General features: G+C 46.5%; 1 protein-coding gene across 1 annotated transcript; it reads left to right on the forward strand.

Annotated features, from left to right (window-relative positions):
* Positions 1 to 2,356: 2,356 nt before the first annotated feature.
* On the forward strand, positions 2,357 to 9,264 carry LOC137144780 (nucleolar protein 3-like). Its single transcript, XM_067535271.1, has 3 exons — positions 2,357 to 2,458; positions 4,226 to 4,527; positions 8,472 to 9,264. The coding sequence occupies exons 2-3, from the start codon at positions 4,245 to 4,247 to the stop codon at positions 8,873 to 8,875; spliced, it is 687 nt and encodes a 228-aa protein (XP_067391372.1). The 5' UTR covers positions 2,357 to 2,458; positions 4,226 to 4,244; the 3' UTR covers positions 8,876 to 9,264.
* The last annotated feature ends 3,962 nt before the right edge of the window (positions 9,265 to 13,226 follow it).

Below are 13,226 nucleotides of genomic sequence, written 5' to 3' on the forward strand. Positions count from 1 at the left end.
TCCACTGTCAAAAGGAAATCTGTAATGCAACCTCAGCTATGGCATTGCAATTAGATCCACCATCATGAGTGGAGCGCCAGTTGCCCAGCCCATCAAAACTTAGGACGCTCCACCCCTCCCTGACTTACCCTCCCTCTCACCACAGCATCCCCTCCTGCTGCGATCTGATCCCAACCTCTGGCTGTGACCTACACAAGTAGAGCTTGGACCCTGGGGGAGCCTCTATGAAGCGAAGGGAGACACTCGCCCACCCTCTCTACATCCGAGCCCTGGAAATCTGCCCTACTGTCCTGACACACGCCCAGCACTCTCTTCTCAGGGCATCGACACAGAGACACACAGAAAAGTGCATTGCCCCTCCCCACCTACTCATCCCCATGCTGTCACTAGCAGGCAAGTGGCTTTTCATTTGCAGGGGAGTTCACACGCTTTAATTTATGGGCACTGACTCAGCACCGTCCCTCGATTTGCCTGCGCCTCCCCAAGTTACCCTCCGCCTCGGCAAGACAGCTCAGACTGTGCGCCAGCTCCCAGCTGCATCCGTCTCTCCTCCACACCAGCAAACCCCTTCAGACTCAGCTAGCCTCACCCAGCAAATCCCAGCTCCCCAGAGACATCTCTCTGCCCCGCCCAGCCCCTCCCACTCACACTAATGATTAAATCCAGCCGCTGTCCCCGAAATACAGTGTACTCCCACCCCACCCTGGTCGCCCCACTGAGGACTCACTCTTTGCCTTAATGCACAGCACTGAGATAGGCAATAATCAAACTAAGCATAAGTTTCTTAATCAAGAATATAGATTTATGTGATACTAAGCAAGAGTAACAGCGACAGCAATGGTTAGAACTAAAAACAACGTTTTCTAGTGGCTAATGCCTGATTACAGTGGGGGTCTCGGGCAATTTCTCACCTACTGTCAGTTCTCAGCAGTTCAGAGTGGCAGAGACCCCGGCGGATTTTCCCCTTCCTCTGCAGCATGGAGCACTGGTCACTTGCAGGTTTAAACCAGTGACTTCTCTGTAACTTGAAAAGTCTTTAAATCATGATCTGAGGACTTCAGTAACTCAGCCAGGAGGGGGTGGGTGAGATGCTGTGGCCTGCGATGTGCAGAAGGTCAGACTAGATGATCGTGATCATAGAATCATAGAAGATGAGGGTTGGAAGGGACCTCAGGAGGTGTCTAGTCCCACCCCCTGCTCAAAGCAGGACCAACCCCAGCTAAATCATCCCAGCCAGGGCTTTGTCAAGCCGGGCCTTTAAAACCTCTAAGGATGGAGATTCCACCATATAAATACAAGGCAGGCTGGGACTTTGGTTCACCTACACAGAATAGAAACATTTATGGGACTCTGGTTTATTTACTACGAATAGTTAAAATTACGGCTAAGATTATGTCATGGTGGTCACGGATTCCATGACTTCCAGAGACCTCTGTGACATTTTCTGCCTCAGCCCCCAGGCGGTGGGACAGGAGCTGTCAGCTGAGGGGAGGGGAGGCAGAGCTCTCAGCTGCCCTGGGCAGTGGGGGGGACACCCCATGCTGCAGTGGGGCTTGGGATTTCATCCCTCCCCTCTGGCTTCAGTCATCCCTCATCAGCCCCCCCCCCTCCTTATTTTTAGTAAAAGTCACAGACAGGTCACGGGTTTCATGATTTTTGGTTTAGTGCCCTGACCTCTCTGTGAGTTTTGCGAAAAATAACCATGAGCCAATCTTTCCCTTAGTGATAATTCATCATTTGGGGACCTCGGTCATTACACTAAGAATAAAAGTTGTGTTATGTTGCAACCATCCTCCAAGGGTGTTTGATGTTTTTCTCTAACTTCTCCATGTGTCTGCCAGGAACTTAATACTTAGGATCAGACGCTAAAGATATTTAGGTGCCTAAAATTGCAGACAGGCTCTGAGACCAAGATCCTGAAAGCTATGTAAGGTGCCAGTGGCATTTAGGGCCCTAGTTCAGCGTGGCACCCAGGTGAGCCAACATAAAACAGCTCCAGTGTGGTGGAGGGAGCAGAAAACCAACTGCCCCACCAATGCATGAGCTGCTTTGTCCTGCCAGCCACGCTGCGTGATGAAGGGCAGGCTGGCATTGCAATAAATCCTGTGACCTAAACTCACACCTTCTCCAGTTCATCTTGGCTCATCCCCAGCCAGACATAAATAGCATCAGGGACTGCGACAAGCATCACGTGAGAGGGAGGACGATGCAAAGCTCCCCTGGGTGGTTGACTTCTCTTGCGCTGATTTCCCAGACACCCAGAGAGAAGCCAGCCACACCTTTGTCTCCAAATCTTGCTCACAGCACTAGGCTAGCTCAGCTATTCTGCTACCGAAAGCAGAGCAGATAGCTCAGGGGAAGACAAGATCTAGAGTGACTCAGCTTTTCTGCTATATAAAGCACGGCAGACACCTTGCTGGGAGCTGGGATCTCTCTCGATTCTCACAGACACTGGGAGGTAGGTCCCACTTTTTAATAATAAAAACTTGATCCTCCTTCTGAGTGAACATTTCAGCCAGATCCTGAGCTCCCTGCTGCACTTTTCCTCACATCTTACACAGCAGGAGATGTACCGAGCAGAAGCAGAGCCTGGATGTTGAGATTGGAGTCTAGGATGATCTATTTTTTCAGAGATTCATAGTTTAAGGTCAAAAGAGATCGTTACGATCATCCAGTCTGACATCCTGTCTAGCACCGGCCAGAGAATTTAATGTGGGCCAGATGAGTGATTGTCATGAAAATGCCAAAGTTAAATACGCAAGGATATTTCACACTGCGCCAAAATAGGATTATGGCTATTCCTTAATATCTTTCCTCCCCAATGTCAGAAATAGGAGAAAAGGACCCAGTACTGACTTGACTAGCCAAGCTGGTAGCCACCTGGCAAAAACAGGAGCCCTTCAGTTCCTCCTCTGAGATGGTGGATAGAGAAAAGAGCAGCTTCATAACAGTTTTGAAGGTTGGGGGAGGGGGGGGGGACAAATTTTCTCAGTGCTTAACTTGGGAAGATAAGAATGGCCCCAGAGCCACAGTTACATTTTGACAGCACTATCTGAATTGGCCCTGAGCCCTTCCTCGCATGAACTAAGATCTGAGGTCTCAGCCGAGATATCTCTGAACTGACGGGACCATGAACAGTTCCACCACCTGTAGATATCACAGGTGGAGCTAGGCAGAATTTGTCATATGAAACTTGTTCTGGTAAAAAATGCAGATTCAGCAACAACAAAACATTATCAATTTATGTTAATTTTGCTGAATTGTTTGCTTTAGAAAAAAATACTCAAAAAAAATCCCCCTTCCCAAAATAAAAATGTTTCAATCTTGACATTTTTAAAACAAAACATTTCCATTTTTCAGTTTGAAATGACTGTTTCAAAAAGCCCTTTAATTTTTGTTTTCTTTCAAAAACCAATCAAAAGCATTTAAAAATGCTCAAAATTGAACAAACACTTGTTTTTTTCCAGCTCAAATAAAACATTTCATTGGACCCACATTTTTTATTTCTATTTTTTGAATTGCTAACGAATCAAAACATTTTTTTTTGTTTTGTTATTTGCCCAGCTCGGCTTAAAGAACCATTCTGCTTACAAGAAGAAATGGAGGAGTCTGGTGGGTGAATCTCCCAAATAGTTTAACAGCTGGCTACGGGTGAGGCCTCACCTGCAGTACTGTGTCCTGTTTTAGGCACTGCACTTTAAGAAAGATAGGGTCAAATTGGAGTGAGTCCAAAGGAGAGTAACAAACATCATAAGAGAACATAAACTATGAGGAAAGGATAAAAGACCTGGGCATGTTTAGTTAAGAGAAGAGAAAGCAGAGGAGGGACTTGATAACTGTCTTCAAATATTTACAAGGCTGTTACAAAGAGGACAGTGATCAGTTGTTCTCCTTGTCCACTGAAGGTAGGACAAGAACCAGGGGTTAATCTGCACCAAGAGAGGTTTAAATTAAATATTAGGAAATGCTCTCTAGCTCTAAGGACAGTTAAGCTCTGGAATAGGTTTCCAAGGGAGGTTGTGGAATCCCCATCACTGGAGGTTTTTTGGGACAAACACCGGTCAAGGATGGTCTAGGTTTACTCGGTTCTGCCTCAGCCCGGCAGGCTGGACTAGATGACCTCTCGAGGTCCCTTCCAACCCTAAACTTCTATGATTCTAACCCTAGCAGCTTCATTATCTCTAGTTCTTGCATCTCATGTAATTTTTTTTTTAAATCATTCCAGATCCTGTGATTTGATAGCCATGGCCACTGGCGACAAATACACGGTTATACGCACCAAACGCAAAGAGCTGATAGGAATCATTCAAAGAGACCCCGAGAATGTCTTGGATGAGTTACTAGCCCGTTCCGTCATCACAGAGCAGGAGTACGACAGCATGAACCAGCTACAAGACAAAGTGGCAAGAATTAGGAAATTGCTGATTTACATACAGAAAAGGGGAGAGGCGACCTGCCGCAATTTTCTGGAGTGTTTAGAACTCTTATTCCCAGGCACAAATCAGATTTTGCAACCTTCAGAAGATGGTAAATTGCATCTCTTTGTGGGCTGAGTTCCCACCAGAAGAGCCATTACAGAGTGTCAGTATGCATCCAATTGTTGTAGCATGTTGAATTCAGTAGGTACATCAGTGCCAATTCTTTGGCTGAGCAGTGGAATGCACTGAGCAGCTGTTCCACACGTGTTCTCCACCCAGCATACGCTGGTAGTACAGAAACAGATGACTCGGATTCATCCCTCTTTCTACAGGTGTCCAGGCTCATCTTGGCAAAGAGGCGCTTGGACGTCTGTAAAAGCAACTGGAAACAAAGGGGTTGAACCAGCCTTACTGGATGTACTTGGGGCTGCTGCTACCAAATAGGCGGAAAGGAACAGAGGTGGTCATCAGAGATTGGGGTCACCCAGGGGAGGGAATCTGCCAGACACCAGCAGGAGGGGAGCAAGGCGGACAGGCCATGGAGAACAAGAGAAAAAGTGGAAAGAAGTATTTGCAGGGAAGTATGGGGAAAGAGATGAGCAGAGGAGTTACAGTGAAAGCAAAAGGAAACAGTGCAATTAATGAGACCCGGGCTGTTATATCACACTCCATGCAATGAAAAAATCCTTGCTTCGAAGGACATTCAGGTTTATAGAGCCCCCAGAAGTCATAAGCTGGCTTCCTTCCTTCAGAGTGACTTTCTGATACATCTTTACTGTGGCATTGAAAGCAGAGCAATAGTCAGACTTTCCATCCTGTGGGAAATTTTGGCATGTCCACATTTGTGGGCATCCCAAAGTGGGACAAAAAGTTGATATTTTTGTGGTGATATTTTGTTTCAGTTTCCTGGAAGGTTTTGTTTTGAGTCAATTCAATATTAAACTGTTTTCTCATCCTGGCGCATTGCCTGGTGGGAGTTGTAGTTCAGGAGCCTGTGATGGGCCAGCTTTCCTCATTGTACAACATCTCCCATTTACTCAGTCATGTGCCTCCCACATACCTCAGTCAGAGGAAATGTCCTCATTGCATTATGGGAGATGTAGTCCTCACAGGAGAGGATAAGGACTCAACCTGTTTTAAAAAACAACAGTGATGGAGAATCCACAATCTCCCTTAGAAGCCTGTTCCAGAGTTTAACTACCCTGTGAGTTAGAAAGTTTCTCCCCAGCTGCAGATTAAACCAATTGCTTCTTGTCCCACTGCTATTATATTATCTTATATTTATTATATTATTTTAAATGAACAGTTGTGTCAAAACATATAATATAAAATTTTATATCATCAACATCAGAATGAAATATTTTGCTATTATCAAAATGGAATTTTTTCAATTGGACTTGAAATTAATTTATTTTTTTTCCCAAAAATTTCATTTCATGGGAAATCTTTGAAATTTCAGGGTATCATTTTGACTTAGGATCAAAACAGATTCTGAAATTCCACGGAATGGAAATCCTGGGTTCTGACCAGCCCTACTCAATTCATCACTGCCACAAGCAGCCCAGACTTTCTGACCTATCCCATAGATCCTGCTGGACCTCCCGTACAGTCCTGAAAACCTGTTCTCATGCATGACTTGAACAGATCAAAACAGACCCAGCTTTGTAGCAGACTCATGGACCTCTGTGTGGCTACATCCCAAGAGGGAGCCAAAGTGCCATACAAGGTAGTGCATGTGGCACACGCCCTCTAGTGGAGGAAGGTAGTCCTAAACTCTAGCCAGCATAACGCTCTGCAAAGAGCACAACTCGTAACGCAACACCCATGAGCAGGTCATCAGCAGCAAGGATAGAGCCCGGCGTAGAGGCCCATGGTTTTAGATTTACAGGCCCCAATTTCCCTTCTGCTGCCAGCAACCCAGCCAGAGGCATCTCATTACAATCCCATTTGGGTATCGTACATGCAGCCTGAATGCTGGGCAGCCTGGGTTTGTAATGCTGCTTTGAGGATAATGACAACATCCTCAAAATGTTTGATCAAACTTCCCATTGTTTATTATTTGTATTTTTTGAGGGCCTAGGACTCCCAGGCGTGGGCCAGCACCCCACTGTGCCGGGCGCTGTATGTTCTTATTGTTTGTAGTGTGCTCGTTTGTCGGCATGGTGCCCTTATGTTTCTGTGCCATGAATGAAGCCAGAGCATCTGCCAGTGGGACAGGGGAGGAACGTGCCAAAGGGGCTGGGCAAAGGAATCCCTGCATCAAACGGACTCAGAGGGGAAACGGCCGGGGCGTAACAGCATGGAGGACATGCACAGGAGTGGCCCAGACTAGACTGGGGTGATGGAGCCCTCACAGTGACAGAGAGGGGATGAACGAGAGCCTGGAGAGGGAAAGCGGAGGGCTGGTGAACCAGGAGAAGGCTGCCCTGCCTCAGAGAGACAGCAACCGGGCTCACCACTCCTGAAGCTGCACGCCCCAGCCTCAGAGCAGGGGCTGGGGTGGACCCCATGTAGATGAGGCCCAAGGGGTTGGCCCAGGCAGACTGCCTGTGTTCCAGGTCACCCTTGCTTCTTTTCAATTTCCCACAGACTCCCCTCTCCTATAAGGGAAGAAAGAGGGGAGAAGACTTTCCTTTTTTTGTTTGTTTGCTCCAAGAGCCTCTTGGGCGTCTGCTGGGGTGGGGGAGAGAAAGACAGTACAAGGAGGGGGTCCGGAGGAGACTTGAGGAGACCCCCGCTCCCCACAGTGCCATAAATGACATCAGAGCACACGGGAAGATGCTGCACCAACACAGAACAAAAAGCCGGTCCCAAAGACTTTGCAATCTCTTGTGACGCTGTCCCCAGGCTGCCTTGAACTGTAAGCCACTCTGTAAGGTCACCTCTCTGCCTCAGCTTTGCTGGAGTTTACATTGTGTGTCGGCTCCCTGCCACACCAGCCCATCTGCGCCTCCTCCCCCCCCCCCCAGCAAACTCCTCAAGACTCAGCAAGTCTTAACTTGGCCTTGCAAGTGCCATTCAGTGAATTCCAATTCCCGAGTTCCTCAGAGACGTCACTCGGGAGCATCCGGTCCTTCTCCCAGGACACTCACAGAAATTATTAAGTCTGCTGTCTCCAAAGAGACAGAGCACACGCGCAAAGCAGGACACACACTTTGTCTTAGTTTGGCTGAGGACTCCCGCTTCACTTTCACACACAGCACTGAGATGGATTATAGTAAAACTCAGCATAAATTTTTTAGTGAAGAGCAGGGATTTAAGTGATGCTGTAAGAGAGAAAGAAATGGTCCTGTTACAAACAAAACACAACTTGCATCAAGCTATCAGCATCACAAGCCATCAGGATCTGCTGGTCACAGAACCAGAGAGAGTTGATCCCTTTGTTCCTAAATGATGGCTAACTGAGGAGTCCCCGTTCTTCACTTTCACAGTCCAGAAAACCTTTGAAATTAATTATTTGAAAAGTAAAGACAGGCAGAGTTCCTCTCCCTGGCTGCTGCTTCTTCAGGGTGCAGGCACCATGCCTCTTCTTCAACTTCAGATCCATTTGCTTTCTTTATTGGCTTGATCACTTTGTTTACCTTAGATGCAAATGTCCTTTTATTGTAATCAAGCCATGCTGTTTTTCTTGCTCCACGTTCCTTTGTCTAGGGCAGGTTTGTTTATCGGCTGCCGTCACAAAGTATTTTAAGATTATATTTCCAACACACAGACATAACTCTCTCTATACAACCTGTACATCCTGGCTCTCACCAGCGTGTCACAAGTTTTTATAGGATAGTTTATAAGACACTGTTTAGCTAAATATTTTGACAATAGTCTGTTGGTTGCACCCTTCACCAGTTGGCATAAAGGCAGGGGCAGGGAGTCTTAGAATCACATCTACCTAAATAATCTCAATGTTAACATAATTTTTTTCTGGGAATTTCTTAGAGCTGTGTGCTGCACCATCCATTAAGCAGGTTATATGAGTCTACGGAGATAAATGAAGCAAATGAAGACAATGAGCAATTGAATACCATTCACCTATTCCTCCTCTGTTTTTCTTGGTAGATTTTTTCAATCCGGAGCGAGATTCACGAACACTGCGAGACCCAGAACCCAGAGAAAGAGATTTTTTCAATCAAGAGCACAATGCAGAGCTGGAGGAAAAACACAGTTTCAATCCAGAGCCAGACTCGGAGATTCAGCAGGACCCCGAGACAGAGGAGAAAGATGATTTCAATCCAGTGCCTGATCCAGAGCTGGGGGAGGAAGATGGTTCAAATCCAGAGAAAGAATCAGACATTCAGCCAGATCTGGAGACAGATGGTTCAGATTTGGAGCAGGAATCAGAGACTCAGCAAGATCAAGAACCCAAGGAGGAAGATGGCTCAAATCCAGAGCAAGAATCAGAGACGGAACCAGACCCTGAGCCAGAGGGTTCAAATTCAGAGCAGGAATCAGACACTCAGTGAGACCTAGACCCTGACAAAAAAAAAACATCTCTCAAAAGGTACATCCTCTGAGGTGATTCATTCTAGATAGGTAGATTACACTTTTAACTTCCATGGGCCGCCCTTAGAATTTCAACAATTTAAAACCATTAATTCAATCCAAGAGGCTACGGATGGAGAAGAACAATTCTAATCACTGTTGCCACGGCTGAGTTGTTAACTAGAAAGGTGATCACTTTGTGGTGCTGTGCATCAGCCTGGGAAGAAGGATGGTCATAGATTCATAGACTCCAAGGCCAGCAGGGACCATTGTGATTATCTAATAACATAGGCCAGAGACCTGCCCCAAATTCATCCCTAGAGCAGATCTTTAAAAAAACATCCAACCTTGATTTAAAAATTGTCAGCAATGGAGAATCCACTAATGTTGTTCCAATGGTCAGTTACTCTCACTGTTAAAATTTACGCCTTATTTCAAGTCTGAATTTGTTCATGTAGTTAAGGCACTTTTTTCTCCAGTCCTTTACAGAAATATTTTGTAAAAATTTCTAGGATTCTTTTACAGAATGGCTCAAAACACCTGCAGAAGTAAATTTCTCTTGTAAAGTATATAGGTGTAGAGTAATTCTGTAGGACTAGGCCATAAGGATTTGGGTATCTCCATAACTCTCATACCTTTTTAGAAATGACAGTCCCAGAAAGGGTAGGGTTTGATTAATTAATTCCTTTATATTGTATCTTCTGTCAAGGCATCCAGCCTACATCTGAAGCCATCAGTTGATGGAGAATCCACCGCTTCCCTTGGTAATCATTGTCACTCTTAAACACTGGAGCTTTATTTCCAATTTGAATGTATCTGTTTTAACTTGTCTGGCTGTTCGTCCTTGGTCTGCCTTTCCCCATAGATTAAAGAGGCTGTCGTATCCAGGATTTTCTCCCCCTGGAGGTCCTTATCAAGCCACCTCTTGATCTTCTTTTTGGTAACCTAAACAAAGCATCCACGTCAGGCATTTTCTCCCGCCCTCCAGTCATTTCTGAGGCTCTTCTCTCCACCCTTGACAATTTTTCAACATTGTTTTTAAATGTGGACACCAGAACTGGATGCAATGTTTCACCATCAGACTCACCAACACCCCCTAGACAGAGACAAAATCAGTTCCCTAATTCTACTCATGACTCCATTCTTGAAACATCCAAAGATCGCACTAGCCTTTTTTTGCCACAGCATCGCACCAGGCACTCATGTTGAGTTACTTGTCCACTGTGACCTCTCGATCCTTTTCAGAGTCACTCCTTTCCAGGATACTGTGCTGCATTCTGTATCCAGTTCAAGCTTTCCCACGTTCCCTGATCTTTCTCAATAGGTCCGTTCAAAAAGAACCCTTATCTCAGCCATTTTCAAGACTCTCCTTGATTATTATTAATTATTTGTATCATCCGTAGTGTGAGGAACCATGGGTTGAGTTCCTTCAGCTAAGCCTGGCGCTGGCTGGCTCAGTCTTCAGTCAGGCTAAAAAATCTGGCTTGCCTGTGGCAGAAGTGCCTGATTGGCTGGTCCACCTGAGTGGCTGAGTGGAGCCAACAGGTCTGCATTTAAGTTCAACAGCAGCAGACAGTCGCTGGCTGCTCAATGCTTACCCCTGCAGCTCCTGAGTTTGCTTTGTGCCCAGCCTTGTTCCTGCCCTGCTCCAGTCTGCCCTGCCCTACTCCCTTGCCTGGCCTCTCACTCCAGCTCTGACCATCGGCTCTGGTTATCTGCGTCTGACTCTGGCTCTGACCCTTGGCTCTGGCGGACGATAAGGAGAATGACGTTGATAATTGTGTTTCTTGTCTATTAATGTAACTAAAAAAAAAAGGCCCTGGATGTTCTCTGTGCCGTTCTGCTGTGTGCAGAGAGTTTCCTACAGCAGGAGATCCTGGCCAAAATTTCCATGTGCCAGTTTGCCCTCCCTCTGCTACTACCCGCCCTCGACACCCCCAAGTGCACCCTAATGCTGTGGGCCATGAGGGACATTGTGAGGAAGTGGAGGCCGCACTCCCTGGCAGAGAGCAGAGGGTTCAGAGAGGAGATCCTGGTGCTCACAGCAATGCCAACCATTTCCTTTGTGCGGCTGGGGAGCTGCAGCTTCTCCAAGTCCCAACTCCTCAATGAGCTTCTCAGCCCCACCCAGCAGCACCATGATTTCTTCATCCATCGGGACATGGAGTCTGGGAACGTCCCTCGGGCAATCGCAGATGGGCTGGTCGAGATTTCCTGGTATTTCCCTGAGGGGGTGGAGAGGGAGAATTCATGTGCACTGTGTGTACTATGAACCCCGTCCAAAGAGAACAGTGAGGGCACCGGCAGGACAGGTGGGAGGCGGCACCAGTTTCTCTAGCTGTGGATCCTGCAATTGGCATCCAAGCCTTTGTCATGTCGATGTTAGATCCGGTCAGAAATGGCAGCTGGTGCAGAATTCAGCGGCTAAGCAGTCGTCATTTTCCAAGCCAAGTTGTGCTCTACAACCTGCAAGGGCTGCCTGTTGGTCCCAGGCTGATTTCAAGAGCTTGCTTAAACCGCCAGGTGGTGTAGCTGCTTCTCTCCCTGCGATATCTGCTCTCACATCCACCCTCTGCCTAGGTCCCTTCTCTCCCACCAAGCCGGGAAGCTCAGATGCATTCAACAGTGGCTCCCTCTCTTGTCCAATGATGATGAAACTTTCCTCTCCAGTGCCTCGTTCTTCTTGCTGTTGATGTTGCTTCTGACACTCCCTAGATGCAGTCCTTTGCCCTTTCTATACCAGATGCCACCATTTGTCAAGTGGCCCAAACACCCAGTTTATTAACCCCAGCTGGAGCCCTTCATCATCTGACCCAACCAAAAAAAATTGGGTGACTGGGCAATTTTCCCCATCTCGCTGTTCATCCCGTTATTCAGAGCCTGTAATAAATACAGTGAATGACTCTAGCCCCGGTACTGATCCACCCTCTCATACATACGGTGATGGATGTGGGGGTGTGCCTTCAGACCAGTTAGATTATGTGCCCTCACTGCTTCTGTGAGCGAGGTGGAGGGAGGCATGATTATTTCAGAAGTGCTCAAGGCACAGCAGTGGTCAAACAGGCTAACAGAATGTTAGGAACTATTCAGAAAGGGATAGAAAAATATCATCCAGCTGTAGGAGAGTAAAGAGTTAAAAGCCGGACAAGTGGTCAGGGCTAAGCTACAGGGAACAGGGTCAAGGCAAGGGCAAACCTTGTTTCTGTTAATTGGTGTGAATTCTAGTTAGAGTCTGTTATCTTCTTCTCCCTTCCTGGCCATCTGCGCAGGGGATAAGTCTATCGCCATTCCTGTGCAAGGCCTTTTGGTGGGAAGAAAGCATTATCTTCCGTCTCCCCTGGCATGCCTTTACTTCAAAGAATGTTAGTGTAAAATTTATAGGTTTTAAGGTGATGTGCCTGACCTCTGTATGGTAATCCTGTAAACAACAAACAGGGGCGGATATAATTATATTCATTATGTAGTTGTGAATATTCATTGTATAGGTGTCAATGTAACCAAATAAGGGTCTATGAGTTGTTTCTGGAAACATATACATTTACATACTGTTATGGATAAAAGAATTGTAAAGTAACCCCCTCCTTGCTCACTCGCGGCGTCGAGGTGGAACGAGCAGGCAATAAAGGGTTGTGTCTCCCCAATCCACCCCCGGGACAACCTGTTTGATTATTTCTAACACCGGCCATTACACAAATCCATGGTGTGCTCACACCTTGAATACTGTGTTCAGGTATAGTCATCCCATCTCAGAAAGGATATAGTGGAACTGGAAAAGGTTCAGAGAAGGGAAACGAGGATGATCAAGGGTATGGAACGGCTTCCACACAAGGGGAAACTAAAAAGATTAGGGCTATTCAGCTTAGAAAAGAGACAACTAAAGGGGATATGATAGAGGTCTATAAAATCAGGACTGGTGTGGGAAAGGTGAACAGAGAAGTGTTATTTACCCTTCCCCATGATACATAAATCAGGGGTCACCCATTAAACTAACAGGCAGCGGGTTTAATCCAAACAAGAGCAAGTACTTTTTTTACTCACCACACAAATAACCTGTGGAACTCATTGCCATGGGATGTTGTGACGGGCAAAAGTATAACTGAGTTCACAAAACAACTGGAGAAGTTCATGGAAAATAAATCTACCAATGCCTATTAGCCAAGATGGTCAGGAACACAACACCGTGCTTGGAGCGACCTTAAACCTGTGACTTACACGAAGCCAGGAGTGGAAGACAGAGGTGGATCACTCCATAACTGCCTTGTTCTGTACCCTCCATGTAGCTCTATTACGGGCCACTGTCTGAGACAAGATACTGGGCTAGATGGACCTTTG

The sequence above is a fragment of the Emydura macquarii genome, unplaced genomic scaffold (assembly GCF_026122565.2).
Source record: "Emydura macquarii macquarii isolate MOO-44397 ecotype Brisbane River unplaced genomic scaffold, CSIRO-AGI_Emac_v2 contig_3485, whole genome shotgun sequence".
Taxonomy (NCBI): domain Eukaryota; kingdom Metazoa; phylum Chordata; order Testudines; family Chelidae; genus Emydura; species Emydura macquarii.

Excerpts from the sequence above, each read along its gene's own strand:
- LOC137144780 (XM_067535271.1), top strand. The coding sequence starts at position 4,245 with ATGGCCACTGGCGACAAATACACGGTTATACGCACCAAACGCAAAGAG. Across the intron at positions 4,528-8,471 it reads TTTGCAACCTTCAGAAGATG|ATTTTTTCAATCCGGAGCGA; the intron begins GTAAATTGCATC and ends TTTTCTTGGTAG.